We start from the raw sequence: 17,672 nt of genomic DNA, 5'->3' as shown, positions 1-17,672 counted from the left end.
GGCTCTTACAGCATCAGGCCTACTGGTTGTATAGTATAGGAAGTTTACAATATCAATAGCAATCAGTGATGAAATCTCAGTGCTGAGAATCAACTTCTCTGCACTACAGTTGTGTCTCCGCTCTGTGATATCATGCTAAGATCTTTAGATGTCCATTGACTGTCACTTAATTGCCACAAATCTGATATAAATCAGGAAATTTGAGGCCAGCTCTGACCCTGAGGGGAGACAGGGGAAGAGGTTGTAACTCGGTTCTTTAAGACGGATGTTATGAAAGAGTGAAAGGAAGGATATCATGGTGAAATGTTTCTTTTGCAATGTTCTATTCATTGTGCTGAACATTGCATAACTAACAGTTGGCCATACAGATACATCAGTGAAAAGGACAATAGCTTTTACAAGCCTGAACACTTATGACAAATACACAACAAAATATCAAGAATGCTTTGTTAATTTGACACATTTTATTATTTGTTTTTTGGCTACAAATGTCCATACACATTACTTTTACATTTTTTTTAAAAAAGTTCATGACCATAAGATTTTAAGACCAGCTACACAGAGATTACAAAATGATTTAAATAAAGCTAAGTTGAAACTGTAGCATAAAACTTAAAATAAAAAAAATAAAAAAATAAAAATAAATGTGATAAGTTACATTTAAAATTATCATGTACATGTACAAGTCACTGCTATACAAAGACGAACATTATTTTGGAGGCTGACAAAAAAAAAAAAAAAATGGCCATGACTGGAAGTTATATGAAATATACAAACAATTAATTCAGGAATTACTTCGCTACATATTAGCTTCAATTGTTAGCCAGTCCAGTGCTGTCCCCTCTCCTGCTGCTTCCTTGATGAACAACTTTTTTCAGTTGAATACTTAATGTAATAAAGCTTATAGACAGAAAAGTTCAAACATACAAAATCATGAGTCAACGCAGTTTGTATCTAATTAATTTATTCTCAAGGATAGTCCAAGGAAAATTGCTTAAGCACTACTCTAGCTGCTGGACACTGTTGAGAGTCTCTGCCTCTTTTCCCGCCATACTGTTGCTCCTCTCCTTGCTCTTGCTTTTGAAAGGCTTACTCAGTTTGACTGACAGCGTGTGCAGGGCGGAGCTCTCGTCCCGAGAGCTGCTGCGGCCGCTGCGAGTGAAGGTGGACGTGGTTCTGCTCTCGGAGTTGGTGGCCTCAAAGAGTTTGCCCATGAAGCTGAGGCCGGCCTGGCGGATGTGGGAGCTGCCGGCGAACACGTAGAGGATGGGGTTGACAGCGCTGCTGAAGTAGGCGAAGGCCGTGACGTTTGGGCGGGCTATACGAGCAGCGGCAAGCACTGCTTTGCTGTTTTGCAACATGCCGGCCACCTGTGGGAGAGAAGAGAAGGCAGGTGAGAGGAAAGAAGGAAACTGGTAAACACTCATTTTTCATTCTGTGTTGAAGCTACTTTGGATGGGATTTTGAGGGCAGAAATAATGCACACATCTGAACATTTGCAGATTTTGGGAATCAAATGTAATCAGTTACTTGCCCATGTGCAGTAGGGCCAATTTTTTTCTCAACGAAAAGTACAATCAAATCACCTGTATGATGTTGACGATGTGGTAGGGCAGCCAGAAGATTGCAAAGGCACAAATGATCATCAGGATCAGGCGGCTGCCTTTTCCTCTGCGGTGGAACATAGCGCTTTGCAGACGGCAGATGACGGAGGCGTAACAGGTGTTGATGAGGGAGAATGGCACCAGGCAGCCCATGATGGTCTCAAAAATGTACTGGAAGACTTCGTGACCCATGCTCTGCCAGTGGTACGGCACACAAAAGTTCAAAGTGATGTTGTTTGGTAGTGTCTTCTTCAGATTGCTGTTAGTAGAGCGGAGGAGAAAATACACAAACAGAAAGTGAATGTCAGGATAGATATATACCAAAGACTTTCTCTACAGTTATAGTTTGTATAATGGTGGTTCATGCTTAGTGCCTTAAATCTGACACCACCTGGATGCCCCAGTTTTGTTGTTGCTAAATTTCCATATTTATTGAACACTTGCTTTGTAGCAGCCGTTGAAAACGAAACTTTGAGGTACAAAGGTACAAAGACAATGTAAGTCTCACCTGCGGTAAAAAACCATCGGCACTGAAAAGATGAATGCTATCACCCAGACCCCCAGCAGGAGAAAAAACAGGGAGCGTTTGGTCCTCATTCTCTGGGACAGAAAAGGCCGCGAGACAGCCAACCAGCGGTCCATGCTCATCAGGCAGATGAGGTAGATGGAAACATACATGTTAACACTGGACAGGTAATGAACCAGCTTGCATGCTGCTGAGCCAAACTCCCAGCCCCGGCCTCCAGCCAGGTACCGCAGGAAAAAAGGGGCGCTGAGCAGCACGAAAGCATCCGCCAGAGCCAGGTTCAGCACCAACAAACAGGTCACTGAGCGCTTCTTCACCTGGCAGAACACCGACCAAACCACAAACAGGTTCCCTGGGAAGCCCAGCACAAACGCCAGGGCCAGGATACCTATGCCGACCTGGGCTGAGATACTGATGGGGTAGGAGGCAGAGGCAGAGGATGGCTGCAACGAGGTGGTGATATTGGACTCCATCAGGGACACCTCTGAAGACTCTGAGTTTGACTTCGACAACTGGGAAACTGAGTCAACCTTTCAAAGCACAAACACACAGGAAGGATATGTTGTATTCAGGTTTGTGACACGTAACTACAGGTCAATGCTGTGAAATATTGCACAATAGGCTACATTTTTTTCATCATCTGGAAGGCTGTATCTCTACACAACAAAAGTTCAAAAGTTATGAGCTGACTCTGTGGAAGATGCTAGGAATAGATACTGTATCACTTTATTAGTGTCTCACAATTTGACAGCATGTGCAAACGTTATTGCGCAAGACTGGTGCAGCAGGCAAATCTCATTTAGTTGTACTGAAATGCAGCAAGCATTGAAGCAACATCCAACAAACAATCTATACCTATTTTTGCATTGCCTCAATTTGTGTTTATTGGCTCTTTTCTCTCACATAAGAAGATAAATGCTTGAAATTTTAACTTGTAGTTGTCCAAATAAAGTCAAATGTAACGGTCATATGATAAATTCTAATAAGTGTAAAAAAAACCTAAAACCAAGAAACAGAAAAGACAAAGGATCACCATCAAGTTTTTGTTTTACTTTTTTACAAATTAAAACTTTTATTTTTTTAGTCTCTAAACACATCTTCTCACAAAAATTCTCATTAACAAAATTGTATAAAAAAAAGGAAAAAAAAAAGAAATCTAAATAACATTTGTCACACAACCAAAGTTTTGCTATTTGAATACTTATAATTATATAAAACTCACAAACTGACCTTCAACTGTAGATCTCTTTAAAATCCAACACAGTAAATCCACTCCGAAAGTTTACCAATTTCCATCTGTTTTACACGTATCTGATCTACTCCTGAGCTCCCCTCTTTACTTTGGAGACTGAGTGTGGACAGAAAAACATAAAATATATTGAGCAAGAAGGATCATGTGAGGGGAAATCCAGTGACCACAGGAAACCATCTTAAGCTCACTGGCGTCCTTCCTCCTTCACATTTCATTTGCAGTGTTGCATACAAAAAACTACGTGATACAGGTATACACGCCCCCTTTGTTGACATGGCATTTGCCGCTTTTTGTGGAGCACCATTCGCTCTGCAGTAACCCAGAAAAAAAGACATAATGAGTGTGAAACTGCAGCTACGGCTGTTTTACAATGTGAAATGCTGAAAGAAAGCAGAGATCATACATGTTGTTGAACTGATGGTATCATTTTGAAGGAAGAGCAGGAACAGACAGCACAAGACACAGTCATGAGGGTGAATAAGTGAGGGGGTGAATATTCCGGTAAAAAGACAGGATCTTGTTGATACATGACTTTTATTCATACCACTATCTTCTTTCTTGCATCACACTTTTTGGCAGATTTACACCATAATCCTCTTTCCACATGTCTCAAGTTGCTTAAAAGGTACAGGACGTATTTAGTTGCGAAACATAGCTGTGATGTTTTAATTCATTTTGTATATTTCCTGTATATTTTCATTAACATGCTCACGGTGAAATATGAAAACATTCCAGTTGAAGGGTAATCAATATTTTTATGTTAAAAATGGACCAAATGATTGCTTGTAATGTGAAAGGGATCCTTTAGAGAATAATTACCCAAGTCTGGAGTTTCCATCAGTGTGACTGAGCTTCCCAGCACACTGTACAGTTTGGTTCACTTTCACCTCTCTCAACAATGTTGTTTCCAGCCACACAAGAGAGCGGTTGGCACATGGCATGCTACCCGCTCGGGACCAAACAGCAGAAAGATAAAGTTAGCGGTCAGTGTTGTGTTTACTGCTTGTTCCACTGTGCCCATGCCCATGCAGCTTTAAAGACATTAAAAGGTAAGAAAAAACAGTGGGATCTTGCACCACACACTCATGAATTTGAATATTTTACATCACAGAGATATAACCGTATTCTCTGTTTCAGTTTGTTTCAACTTTTCCGTGCTTGTCAGGATTTTTTTTTCAAACAATCCATAAAAAAAAATTACAAATGGCGTCCTCTTGGCAGATAAATCTTGCAAAGCATTCTTAAAGTGTTTTAAAGTTTGCAGTGGTGAAATGTCTTTGGTTATTACTCCACAATACTCCTTTGTGAAACAGTTAAGAGCAGTGTGAGGCTCCTGTCTCATTATGTCGTGAGGTTTAAGCAACACCTCAAACACAACAATGTGACTTTAGGATGCCTCCGGCCACCAGGTCGTGCCAGAAGCAGTACGCCAAGTCACATCCCGGGCAGAGTTTGTAACAGTCTCGTCTGGAGGAAGGATTCACATTATGCAGCAGTTGAATCTTTTCTTGATTGTAAGGACCCAGCTGTGCATGGTGAACCCGCGAATCTTGGTAAAATTAAAAGTTGGTTGTGACTGGACGGAGGAGAGATTTAAAGGCTTGAGTGGTTTCATTTAGCGTCCCAGTGCAACAACATCAGCATCAAACCTGCTGCCTCTTGTTGTCCTCTACTTGCCATTCTTCACTGGTTTGACATTAGAGCTCGAATTGGTGACAGAGTCTGGCTCTTTGTCCTTTAGCATGACCGCATCTGCATCTTTGTCTTTGTCGCGGCTGTTCTGGCTGTTCTGTCGGCTCTTCCTGGTGGCAGAGTCCAGCCCCGTCCCCTCAAACAAGCGGGCCATGAACGCCAAACCTTCTCGTCGGATGTAAGACTTTCCTGCGAAGAAGTAGAGCACTGGGTTCACACAGCTGCTGATGAAGGCTATGGCGGAAGTGACAGCACGGCTGCTGTGCCAGATATTACCCAGCCTGAAGGATGGAAAGCATTTAATTAGAGAGATGAAGTTACAGCCAAATCTGAAACTTGTTTTACTTTTATCACATTGTACATGTAATGTGCACACTGTAATTTTAAATTAAATTTAAAGAAACAATTAAACATCATGGGAAATACAGTCATTCACTTTCTTTGTGGGAGTTAGGTGAAATATTGATATCAGTCTTGTGTCTGTAAATTTGAGCCAAGAGGCGCTAGCATAGCTTAGCATAAAGACTGGAAGACCATGCCCTGCTATCGCTTGCAAAGAGATAACTATAGCACGCAATTCCGAGTAAAGCTGCTTGTTTAATATCACTATTTGTGTACAATTTTAAAAAAAAAACGTGACATAGAGTGTGTTAATTAGTGAGGCGATGATAGCCGTATGTTTGGAGGTCAGGCTAGCAGTTTCCACCTGCTTCCAGGATGCTAAGCTAAGCTAATTGCCTCTGACTGTGTTTGACTTTTAATATTAGCAATGAACTTCAGATGCATTCAAATTGTTGTGTCATCACTTACATGTCTCTTATTGGCCCTTTTGGACACAAAGCCCATGAAACCTGAGGGAAATACAAATTAGCTTAGTTAGTAAACGTGAAAAATGTATGTTTCTCTTTACACTTTTATAAACAATATTAAACCTGCATGCAGTTAAAGACTCTATGTGCTTCATGTCCATGATGCTTGGGAAAAAGTGTTACTTGTAAAAACAGGACGTGTGACACACCTGCACTATATTGATGACGTGGTAGGGGAACCAAAAGAGACAGAAAGTCAACACGATGGCCAGGATAAGCTTCTCGCTGCGAATTCGACGGCGGAACCTGGTCTGTCGGATCCGGCGCAAGATGCAGATGTAGCTGACTATAATGACGCTATAGGGAATTAAAAATCCCAAGATGAGCTCTAGCATGTACTGGAAGACTGCCTGTGAAGAAGACATAAGATGAGGATAGAGGGATATAATATTAATATAATATTATATATAATAAAAATATATATATATTATATATATAATATATAATAGAGGGATATTTAATATTCTGACACTGTATTATGTGAAATCACATGCTCCAAAAAGGACAGTGAGAGATAAGTTTCTGAAACCCAGCAATGCCAATTAGATGGAAATCTTCTAGTGATCCTGAGTTTAAATCTCTGCTTTAAAAGACAATGTTTTTTAATCCTGATTTGGTCTAAGGAGTTTATTAAAAAGATTTAAAGAAAGAAACATGTAGCAAATCAATCTCTTTTCTGAATATTTTTCTCTGTTGGTAACTTAAGTAGAGTTGACAGTAAGTGATTCAATAAGTGAATCGAGTTTCATATGTTGCTGTCACGTTAAGTGGGTCCCTTTGATGGCTAGCTCGTCATGGTTACAGAAAGCCATGCTCTAACTAACTATACCATCATGACAAACAGCCATTACTTTACCATTTAAGCCAGCAATGTTACATATTCTATGTCTAAAAAGGACTTAGCTTAGATGAAGACTGGAATCAGTGTGGAAACAGTCATCTCTTGGCCCTTGCTTCATATTTAGCATACAGCCATGAGCATGACTATTGATCTTCTCCTGTCACTTCCCTAAATGTCGGGGACTCCCCGTCTGCTAGATCCTCAGTGTGCTTCAAACAAAGTGTTATCAGATTATCTAAAAGCGTCTGAAACCATCCTTTGCCTCTAGTCATGATCAGAAATTCATCTGATGCATCATCATTCCGTCTCCTCTTCCCCTTGTCCACACTCTTACAGCCCCAACACTTTTCCGTTGAAAAGTGAAGAATCTTTTCAAAGGAAACGGAAAACATGTTCAAGCAAACTAAGGCAAGTCCAGTTGCCTTTGACTCTGCAATTCTACCTGGGCTGGCCTGTTGTGCAAGTTACTCGATCAATTACTATCATCAATGTTCAATCACTGAAAAAGTAATTACATTGGTAATTATTCAGCACTAAAGGTAATACTTTATTTTACTCTTGAGAAAACAGAAAATGAGACATTAAGGCTCAAAAACCAAAAAGCCCTACAATTTAAAGGAAGTCATTGCCCATCCAGTAGCCTCCACGACTGACCTCAGCTGCACAGTTCATACACCCCCCACTCTAGACAAAACTAGGTGACTAGGCCCCTCCACCAAGCTATCCTATCACAGAGGAAGAGACTGACTGACATCATCCCACTACCTAACTCCCGATGAAATGCTGAACAGGCCGACAAAATGTCACAGTAACTAGGATTGATAACTTGAATATAATTACTGAATTTCACATTTTAATCCCTTACACTACTCATTATTTTAAAAGAAATCAGATTACTGTACTGCCCAACTCTGTACCCGAATAACTGATGCACCACCTGATTGCAGATTTTTGTAGATTGTTTTGCCATTGTTGGTTTCTAAATTCTTGTAAGCATTTTCTATTTTAGTAGACGTCTTGAACATTTTGAACAACCATATTTTGAGGATGACATACATATGAGTCCACAGAATGTAATATTACTTCATCTGTCATGGGAGCTACAGCTAAATGGTAAAGTGGTAATAGGTCTGACTCAGTTGAAATTTTGCTCAATTCATCCTTGTTCAAAGACTATTCCCAGATTTTCAACATCTACATGATTGTGTTTAACCACATACTGATGCAGAATGAAAACCTTCTATATATTACTTATATTACTCATATTCAAATAACAAATTTAGAGGATTGTGCAGCCTTGGTGAAGAGAACTTTCCAGTTATTGATCATATGAAGAGGTTCTAGTTCACTCACATGGTTGTCGTTATCATGGAATGATTCACACACTGTGGTATTTCCCCGAAACCTCACATCTCTGAAGATAATAGCAGGAACAGAGGCGATCATCACAAGCACCCACACCACCGCCAGCACCCACCGCACAGTCCTCCGGCTGGTGATAACACTGATGCGCTGCGGCCACAGGACTGCCACCAGCCTGTAGAGGCTCATCATCATGATGAGATGGATGGAGGCGTACATGTTGGCCAGACACAGGTAGAAGAGTAGCTTACACATCGCTGTCTTAAATACCCACTTTTTCATAACTAGGTAAATAATGAAGAACGGGGTGAGAGCCATCAGAGAGCCATCAGCAAAAGCTAGGTTGACGATGAGGAGAGTGGTGACGGACTGCTTTCGAGCACGCGCCAGGATGCTCCAGATGACAAAGAAATTTCCTGGGAAGCCCAAGAGAAAGACAAGGCACAGAATGAGGGCGCCTATAGTGGTGGCAGTTGTGTTGTGCACGACTGTGTCATCTGTAACTGGGGATGTAGTGTTGCTCAGGAAACTGCTGTGCTGAGCCATCTCTCTTACCTGCCAAAGGGAAAATATTGGTTAATGATTTTCTTCGAAGATTTGATTCATTTCTACTTTTCAAGGGACATAAATACAGAAAACATGACAATATTAGAGAACATATTGAAAAAGAAAATTTCCTGTTTTATCACTGTTAAAGGAGATATTTGCAAGTTTTGCAATTATTGCAGAGCCAACATTAGTATTAGCAGCTGTTTAATTACTTAGAGCTTCAGCCCATCATTGCGTTTGAAATACAAGAGGTCATAATACACCCTTGGAGCAGCGCTACTTCTTGAGGGCAGCCTGGATGGTACAGTGACTCAGTATCAGAAAATGACAAGATAGTCCAGCTGTACCAGTGCTAGGTAGTTCGCATGCTAACTTGAGTAGAAGAAAAGAAGCAAAAGAAATAGAGGCAAAACAAGAAGGATGCTTTCCACCTCTGGAGACAGCTCTTGGCGAGTAAAGGAATGAATTTTGATGCTGAACCTGCGACGAGTCCTCTTGACTGGTGACTGAACAGCTGTTAATGGCTATGTAGCAATGGCAAAACTTCAAAATAGCTCCTTTAATACATGATACAAATGCTAACAAAGAAAAACTCAAATTGAAATTCATTGTCAGTATAAGACAGTTTATTTGGCAGATTCCCTAAAAGTCAATATAATATCTCTCCTGAAACCAACCTACTGTATTACAAAGTGACTCAGATTTTCTCACTAATACAGCACATCAGCTATGAGGCCTACTCCATGTTTTATCTGGTACAAGCCTGTATTTGAAAATACATGTATTTCTTCAGGAAAGCGTGGGAGTGTGGTGCAAGTGTAACAGGTTTTAACGGGGATTCTTAATTCCTGAACAACGAGACCAGACATGAGTGGAGAGCAGGTAGAATAACATGTAGTTCATGTTATTGTACACGTACGAGTAAAATACAAATAGCCTACATAATAATAGACAAGAAACATACACTAGGCCCACTTCAGGGAATTAGCTGTAACTATGTATTTGTAACCCACTTCCTAAAGAAATACAGGAACAATTTGGCTTGGGTATGAGTTCAGTGGTCAGTTATTAAGTCAAATGTTGTTCATCTAACAGATAAAGTGTTTACCCTGTAGGCCTCTGAGAGGCAACGTTATGCATAACAGCTATTTCATGTTACTGGAACATGTTTCAAAAAGTGACATGTCATCACTTGTTCAACATATCTTGACTATTGGTATAACAGCACGCCCTGAAGACTGCCATGCAGTGTCAGTGCTCTTGTGCATATAATCTAATATTCACACCCACATCTGTTGACCCAACCTGTTTGATATCTGTTAGCAAGTTGTGCTATAATTATGGCTCATTACAGGATAAATCAGTGTGTAATTGGCTGTAGTGGGATTGGATGCAGCAAAAGCACATCAGGTGATAGTAGATAGGTACAAAAACAGCAGAGATAGTGATTGCACTTACATTTGTTGTGTTGTGAAGACATTTGATTTTAGCACTGCTGCTATAGCCTTGCATATAGAGAGAGTATGGTACAAGCTGTTGTGGCACATGCAAGGAAGCTCATTTCTTGTTCCTGTTTTTTTAAGTACTGAGTTAAGTTTATTAGCCAATTTTTATCCAGAATAACAGATTATAGTGGAGCCAAAATAATTCAATTTGTTTAAATGGGCACATTTTAATCTAAACATGTTGAGAGACATAGAAAGAGAAATAGAAATTTAAAAAAAATATATTTCAAATATAGAAAAGCTGTATAATCACAATAGTTGTGGAGACCATACATTATATCAAGTGTATTGTACACGCTCTCACTGTTTTCACATAAAATCTTATTGTAGAAAAAGTGTGTTTTCAGGGTTTCAGAAGAAGAAAGGTACAGAGACATGTAACCACATGGCCAATGTTTACAGAAAGCCAGTCAAACCACATTGACAGTGGCATCAAAGCAGCAGCAGCAGCCGGTTTAACTGTGTCATATTGTGCAACAACCCAACAGTGGGTCACTATAGGGACCAGCTACAACAAATAGCAAGTTGCCATTGTCATTTTGACTGTATTTTTGTTTCTGTTCCTCCTGTGGCTGGCAATGCTTTGTTTTTCTGGGTTTTTTTAAGAAAACATGTTTGTTCTCTTTCTTCCTATTTTCATGATCATCTGCACAAACGGAACCTGTAAAACAAGTGACCCCATCACGCACTATTAAACCTGACTCACTCAAAAGGTGTGTTTGTGTGTATTCTGTGACTCACACACATACCTACTAAAACACCCCTGTTCTGCCCATGCACACAGACATTTTACATCACAGAGAATAAGAGCAAAACTACACAGATTTAGCTCCACAAACTGACCTGTTGCTCATATTTGAATAAATCACAGCTGTCAAATGAAATTATATCTCAAAGCCCATGAAAACACTTTATATATTCTCTAAAATATCCAGCAGCAGATTGCAGAAAAAGAACTACTGAAAATCCTCAAAAAGAAAACAAGTTATTTTCTCCTATTTCCTCCTTCAACAGTAGCAGAATAGCTATGATTGACTGCAGTGATCTGTTGGAGTTGTACCCACAGTGTTGTTACTAACAGAGGGCAACACATGCTCATGAATGACAGACAGACTCACCAAAGACAGTGAATGTAAATCCCTTAGAAGAAAGAAGACAGCTGGAAGTCTGAGGATGTTGTAGTTATTGTATTTTCTTCCTCCTCTTTTTACTCTTTCCTCCCCCCACGTTTTCCACCCACACTCTCTCTCTCTCTCTCTCTCTCTCTCTGTACATTGATTTGTGATGCTTGCTGTAACATGTAGTGCAGTGAGAGGGGAAGGCGTGTCACCCTCTACCTGGCCTGGCCTGGCCTGCAGTCTGTCGACATGCTCACGGGCTGGGCGAAGAATTCCATCTGTGTAAAGTCAACTTTAAGGTTCACTTAGTTCAGCCAAAGTACAAGATGATTTTTCCATTTCATTTGAAGAAGAAAAAAACATGAGCATGAATCTGCAGCTGTAACATCCCCTCACTCTTCTGCAATGGCATTCCACAAGATTTTGTTACCTGGGGCCAGTGATTAGCCCCCGTTCAGCTACAAGAGCATTAGTGAGGTCGGTGGGCCTGGCTCTCAGTTGGTTCCACCTCCAGTTCATCTCAAAGGTGTTCGATGGAGTGGAGGTCAAGAATCTGTGCAATCCAATCAAATCCTGCCATACTAAATCATTTGTTGAAGAATTTTTCCTTCTAAATATTACTGTAGGCTACACCGTTAAGATTGGAGCCTGACCCAAACCACGAAAAGAAGCAAAGGTCACAGCCCAAACAATGAAAAATAGTCTTAGTCATAGTGCATCGTTATAAGTGGGGTAAGTAAATATTTATAGTTTAGAGATTTAGCTACAGAGTTTGTGTTTCGGGTGAACTATTCCTCTAATGGGAATAGTTAAGTTATTTTGCAGTGTAAACACTGCACCATCCCATCTTCAGCCACCGAGGTGCATCCCTTACTGTCCCTTACGTACCACTCAGCCCTGTCAATCACTGCTTGTAGGCAGCTCGAAATGATACAATAACTCGAGCCAACGGTATGTGATAAATCGTGCCGATGTTGCGCATGTCAGTTTCCAAGTAAAATTTCCACATATTCCAAAATCACTTTAGGGATTCAGCGCTTGCATTAACTTGCAAGTTGCTCTGTTCTTTCTTGCTGGGGATGAAAAACCCTCCGGATAAGCATTTTTACAAGTCACGCTCAACCACCGACAAAAGCAACCAGAAAGTATGGAATTGCAGGAATTTATTTCATTTAGGATGAGGCAGCCTTTATCACAGGTTTTACACTCAGTCACCTCCTTCATTACATCTGATCTGCATAAACAGACTGATAGTAAATTTTCTAATGCTAATATATCAGTATTACAAATCCCTGGGAGGGACATGAAGGGCATTATTATGGATGGGAGAGGAAGAAAAATCTATATCAACACAGACTCTTTTACTCCCACAACTTGACAAGCTGTGCAAAGACTCCAACATCATACCATTCATAGTTCAGCCCGAGCCCAGGGTAAAGAGGCTGGGTGAACGTGATCTGGACTCTGTGGAGCAGAACCATTGGATCAGAGACATGATAAAAACACAAAGTCCCTGCTTTATAATCCAAATACACTCCAATCTTATAGGAGGGAGGGCCTGACACTGCTGTTTCTACACTATTGTGCCGGAAGGAGTAACCATCAGCTTTGCACTCTAAACTCCACGACTTGTCATTGTTTCCAAACTGTGACTCATCTGATGTTCGGTTGATGTCTTTGTATGCCACTGCTGCAGACAGAGTGCGGGCGTACCACTCCACCTCCCAGTAACACCGCTCTGACAGACCTTCTCTGCACAGCACCTGCGCAAACTTAGTGAACCTGTCTGGCTGAGCGGAGTACGGGCTGGGCGAAGGCTTCATCCTGCGTTTGCTATCTATCAGGTGGAGATAGGGGTAGTTTGAGGTCACATCCAGTGTGAGGGGACAGCAACCTGCCAGGAAAACAAAGTCAGTATTAACAATCAACCCACTGCCAAATGATAATAATGATCATTGCACAGGTCTCTTACAGCTTAAAAACTCTTCTCTGGTGTTGGGTGCCGGTGGTAGTGAGAAGTCAACATAAGAGACTGTCGGAAAGAAACATCATCCATTTATCATCCATTCATTTCCATTTTATGACGTTAACCATGATTAAATTTTATCTTTTATATATGCATCTGTTACCTGTTGCAGATATCCTCGGCCATGTTTCCCCCAGGGCAATCTCTAGCTCATCTCTCAGCTCAGACACACAGTCCGTCACGTCACTAAAGGAACGCAGAGGACCAGTGGCAAGTGGAAGGACTGGAGGGTCACAGGAAGTGGTGAGAGACTGGAAACCCTGAGGAGAAACCAGACAGAGATTTGGATGTAGAGAGACATTATTGCCAGAGTAATTATCACTTGATATTCTTATGTTTGGCCTGAGAATTGGGAGGACATTTCATTGATTAATGTAGTTTTAAGATTCATTCAAATTTCATTTTAAACATGTATACTGGCACAGTAGGCCCTTTTCCACAGTGGCCATTAACTCAAATACAGGTGTTTTATTTATTTACCACATTTAAAAAAAAAAAAAATTGGCTGCAGGAAACCGTTTAGTCAAAGTTACAAATCAGACAACACTAAAAAGCATCTGGTACCTGTATAAGGTGGATGTGGTCATCAGCACGTGCCAGCTGCTCCAGTTCCCTGTCTCTCCTCTTCAGCTTGGTGATCTCCTTCTCCAGCATCAGCCGAATCGCCTCAGCCTGCACCGCCGCAGTTTTCTCCTGAGCTTCAATCAGCTGCTTCACCTCAGTGCGTCGTCGCTGCATGGAGGAGACCAGCGCGGCGAAGATCCTGTCGCAGTCCCTCAGCGCCGTCTGGGCACAGCTCTGTTGGCACATGCAGCTTTGCATTCACAAGTTGCTCATCATGATGCAGCTGGTGGTGACCTTTGACCTCGCAATAATTTTCCATCAAATGCCAATGTTTATTTACTAATTCACAAGCAGGACCTTTTGACAAAGGCTACAATTATAAAGAATAGTAAAGCTCTTCTTGTTTGGATTCATTCTCACCGTTTTAGAGTCATAATTTCCAGCAAAAAAGCCCTAGAAACTCACTATACACTACCAGCTCATCACAGAAGAACAGACAGACACAGTATCTTGCTGGTGAGCATAGTCTGTTTATTTATATTTTTAAACAACACATCTCATTTAACAGTGAGCCCCTCTAAAAGATACACAGTCATACACCAGTAAATACTGTTTTCCTCATACCTTCAGATTCTTCTCAGCTTGGATCACCTCCTTCAGCTCCTTCTCTCTCTGCTGGGACCTCTCTCTGACTTTCTTTTGACTCAAAATTAGAAGATTCTGCAAAGAGGAAAGCATGATTATTTCCAGTGAGACTGGAGGAGCTAATGCCAAATGAGAATTATTAAGACATTTTCCATTTGACGTGTGAGGACAAGCTCAACGGAGGAGTACAAATAATAAAAAGGCAAGCTCAGAGGTGTCTCTGGAACAACATGAACAGATACAGTAATTGATTCAAGTGAATTTGCTTTTTTAAACCTTCAGCAGAGTTTCAAAAAGCAAGCAGGCATTAGTCTGAGAGATTTTGTTTTTTACCTCTGTCTTAACCTTCTGTACCGAAAGCGAAACCACTTTGTGGTCCTGATGCTCCTCTATGGTGCACAGAGAGCAAACCAGCTGCTTGTCTGTCTGACAGTAGACCTCCATCAGCTTGTTGTGCTTGGTGCACATCTTTTCCTGCAGCGAGACTCTAGCCGTGACCAGCTGGTGCATCTTCAGCACAGCAACACTGTAGTGAGGCTTGAGGTGATCAGGGCAGTAAGACGCCAAGCATGTCAGGCAGGACATGGTGGCTTTCTTAGGTTTGGTCCCACAGCAGAAATCACAGGCAACATCTGCTGGGCCGGCACAGGCCAGAGCAGCAGAGGGAGACGCCTGCTGGGTGCCCGTCATCCTCAGCTTCTCCACAACCTGTGGGGGAAGTAGTGAGGAAGAAAAGTGTATACATCACTGCTTAATATACAGCTCTCTTAAAACAGCCTCCACCCATTATAAGACGACACATTCACTGGCTTCTTAATATTAATGTGCATATTTCAACTGTCCTCACTACCTACACTGCCAGCTTTTATGTTTAAGGCTCCCTTTGACAATAATAACTTGCCATTAAAACACAAGAACCATAACATCATTGCAGATGTTTAATTTAGTGTGTCCTCCTATTTATTTTATTCTGTTTCTGCATACAGTGTACAAAACACTGTAAATTCTATGTATGCACAATATATTAGTTTTGCTGGGCAGGCAGTTGTACAAGGCCTCTCTATGGCCATCTAGTGGTTGTGTTCACCGTTGTACTTATTTTTTTATGCATGTGTGTTAAATGTCTTAACTGTTGTATGTGTGTCCAATTGTTAATTGTTATTTTGTTTTGTTTTCATGTTTAAATTGTGTTGGCTGTTAGGACCCCCTCAAAAATGAGATGGTTCATCTCAAGGGGTTTATCCTAAAAATAAAAATTCCCACAGTAGATATCTGGCTTAAATAACACTATAAACATAATATTAATTAAATTTGTTTGACCTCTTAAAATTTGTTTTTTTTAAGACTTGTGTTTAAGACGCTGTTTCTAAATGACCTCACTTAAATCTGGTGTTTCTACACATTTAAGTTTAGTTGGTGAACAAATACACCAATATACTGTATGGGCAAAGGCTAATATCAGCCTAACATTGGTCCAGATGATTTATCACTCCTTAATCTGCGTCAAAATACAAACATTAAGTTTTTTTTTTTATTAATTTATGCCAAAAGAAGTGAAATCACCTACAGTGCATCGTTTTAAAAAACCTCACTTGATTGACACAAAAAATGTAACTGTTACCATTTCAAATGTCCTGCAAACTAGCAAACAAATCAAACAGTCCACTGCTTTTACAACCATGAGTATAAATAACATTTTGTATTTCAAGTCAACCAAGAAATTGATTGAATATGGGGGGACACATGTGGGGTAACAGAAAACCATAAAGTACCAGTAGAGTGGTTTAAGTATGTGTATGTTTGCATAAGAAATATGGATTTGTGTTAATGTAACAATCTAGCAGATATAAAGTACGTTAACTACATGTTACAGCTCTCCTGTCTGTACCATCGCCCCCCATCACCTCAGCCAGCATGTTGTTCCTCTTCAGAAGAGGCCTGGGAGCAAAGGCCACCCTGCACTGAGGGCAGCTGTACACTCCCTTCTTCTTCTCCCGGTCCCAGCAACTTTCAATACAGCCTCTGCAGTAACTGTGTCCACAGTTAATAGTCACCGGTTCCTTCAGCAGGTCCAGACACACCGAACAGGAGAACTCCTCTTGTTCTAACTCGACTCCATGCTGCCTTTGTTGTTGCTTGTCAGCCATTTTACTGGCGAGCAGCTCCACCGGGAAACAGGAGGATTCCTGAGTTTCTTTTTGTCTGAAATACTTGGAAAGGAAGGAATGACTTCCCAGAGTAGGTGTGGAGGTGTGGTTAAATAGAGCAGTGGGAGGTTCAGTGTCAAGTCACTTTGATTAACTTCACCTGCTCAGAGGAAATGAGTTTAAGGGTCAGACACAAGTTTTACACCTCAAAATCAGTTTATGAATCATCCCCAGTCAGAAAGGTTCTAACCAATTTGCATTATGGGAAATATTTGAATATATAACCCTCTGCTTTTTTGTGTTTATATTTCTAGCAACTTTGTCGTGAATGCAAAGGATCAGAAAGGTAAAATAAGGACTGTAGCTCCATGTTGTCTGGGTTTGAGGCTATAAAACAAAGGTCATACTGTAGTTTAGAAATTATGTATTGATGACTTCCTTGTTTTTTTCACACTTTATCATTATAACTGTACAATTCTATGACATTCAAACTGCTGCTGTTCTTCTTGCTGCTGTCAGTGATTATTACTTTATTTATCCGTACAAAAGCCTCAGCGCAGCTCCCAGGCTCACAAATACACACACCATAAATCTGAGAATACAGTTCATCACAAAATTAAAAGAGCTTATATGTTTAAAAATAAAATTAACTATGCACTTATATAATAACTAACCGTGGATAATGCTCTCAGGCATACAACACAGTGAACAAAGGTGTGTATTAAAAGAAAATAGAGGTCCATGAAGGAGTCCTGTCTATAGATGTCAACACTGTAGCTTGATCTCTGACCCCCCCTGTGGAATCAGAGAAGGTATTACATCACAAACTCACCCACAACTGCCTCCAATGTATGAGGTGTAAATAAATGTTAGCATTGCCCCAGCACTGCTTGCACCTCCTCTTTACAAGAAGTTTCAGTGGCATCAGATTAAACAGTGTTTTTCATGCCCCCTGGTAACCAGAGCTTGCAG

The 17,672-nt window shown here is 40.7% G+C and overlaps 3 protein-coding genes across 3 annotated transcripts; all 3 read right to left on the bottom strand.

Annotated features, from left to right (window-relative positions):
• Positions 1 to 635: 635 nt before the first annotated feature.
• On the bottom strand, positions 636 to 3,490 carry ltb4r (leukotriene B4 receptor). The gene is made up of 4 exons (XM_071459129.1): positions 3,361 to 3,490; positions 2,113 to 2,660; positions 1,587 to 1,863; positions 636 to 1,370 (listed from the first exon to the last, which is right to left on the bottom strand). The coding sequence occupies exons 2-4, from the start codon at positions 2,601 to 2,603 to the stop codon at positions 1,002 to 1,004; spliced, it is 1,137 nt and encodes a 378-aa protein (XP_071315230.1). The 5' UTR covers positions 2,604 to 2,660; positions 3,361 to 3,490; the 3' UTR covers positions 636 to 1,001.
• LOC139606780 (leukotriene B4 receptor 1-like) lies at positions 3,171 to 12,310 on the bottom strand. Its single transcript, XM_071459130.1, has 5 exons — positions 11,319 to 12,310; positions 8,138 to 8,701; positions 6,093 to 6,293; positions 5,885 to 5,925; positions 3,171 to 5,355 (listed from the first exon to the last, which is right to left on the bottom strand). The coding sequence occupies exons 2-5, from the start codon at positions 8,690 to 8,692 to the stop codon at positions 5,052 to 5,054; spliced, it is 1,101 nt and encodes a 366-aa protein (XP_071315231.1). The 5' UTR covers positions 8,693 to 8,701; positions 11,319 to 12,310; the 3' UTR covers positions 3,171 to 5,051.
• Positions 12,311 to 12,464: 154 nt separating this feature from the next.
• Positions 12,465 to 16,791, bottom strand: LOC139606777 (E3 ubiquitin-protein ligase TRIM47-like). The gene is made up of 7 exons (XM_071459126.1): positions 16,458 to 16,791; positions 14,887 to 15,261; positions 14,533 to 14,628; positions 13,909 to 14,142; positions 13,448 to 13,604; positions 13,291 to 13,350; positions 12,465 to 13,212 (listed from the first exon to the last, which is right to left on the bottom strand). Exons 1-7 carry the CDS (start codon positions 16,698 to 16,700, stop codon positions 12,680 to 12,682), a joined length of 1,698 nt encoding a protein of 565 aa, XP_071315227.1. The 5' UTR covers positions 16,701 to 16,791; the 3' UTR covers positions 12,465 to 12,679.
• Between the last annotated feature and the right edge of the window lie 881 nt (positions 16,792 to 17,672).

The sequence above is a fragment of the Trachinotus anak genome, unplaced genomic scaffold, assembly GCF_046630095.1.
Source record: "Trachinotus anak isolate AG129_WGS33_773 ecotype Australia unplaced genomic scaffold, CSIRO_AGI_Tana_v1 ptg000023l, whole genome shotgun sequence".
NCBI classification, from domain to species: Eukaryota; Metazoa; Chordata; class Actinopteri; order Carangiformes; family Carangidae; genus Trachinotus; species Trachinotus anak.
Note: the sequence above shows the minus strand (reverse complement) of the source record. Positions and strands in the feature narration are given on the sequence as shown.

Excerpts from the sequence above, each read along its gene's own strand:
- LOC139606777 (XM_071459126.1), bottom strand. The coding sequence starts at position 16,700 with ATGGCTGACAAGCAACAACAAAGGCAGCATGGAGTCGAGTTAGAACAA. Across the intron at positions 14,629-14,886 it reads TACAGAAGGTTAAGACAGAG|AATCTTCTAATTTTGAGTCA; the intron begins GTAAAAAACAAA and ends TCCTCTTTGCAG. Across the intron at positions 13,213-13,290 it reads CAGAGAAGAGTTTTTAAGCT|GTTGCTGTCCCCTCACACTG; the intron begins GTAAGAGACCTG and ends TTTTCCTGGCAG.
- LOC139606780 (XM_071459130.1), bottom strand. The coding sequence starts at position 8,692 with ATGGCTCAGCACAGCAGTTTCCTGAGCAACACTACATCCCCAGTTACA. Across the intron at positions 6,294-8,137 it reads TCCATGATAACGACAACCAT|GCAGTCTTCCAGTACATGCT; the intron begins GTGAGTGAACTA and ends TCTTCTTCACAG. Across the intron at positions 5,356-5,884 it reads AAAGGGCCAATAAGAGACAT|GCTGGGTAATATCTGGCACA; the intron begins GTAAGTGATGAC and ends TCCATCCTTCAG.
- ltb4r (XM_071459129.1), bottom strand. The coding sequence starts at position 2,603 with ATGGAGTCCAATATCACCACCTCGTTGCAGCCATCCTCTGCCTCTGCC. Across the intron at positions 1,864-2,112 it reads CCGATGGTTTTTTACCGCAG|CAATCTGAAGAAGACACTAC; the intron begins GTGAGACTTACA and ends CTCTACTAACAG. Across the intron at positions 1,371-1,586 it reads ACATCGTCAACATCATACAG|GTGGCCGGCATGTTGCAAAA; the intron begins GTGATTTGATTG and ends TCTCTCCCACAG.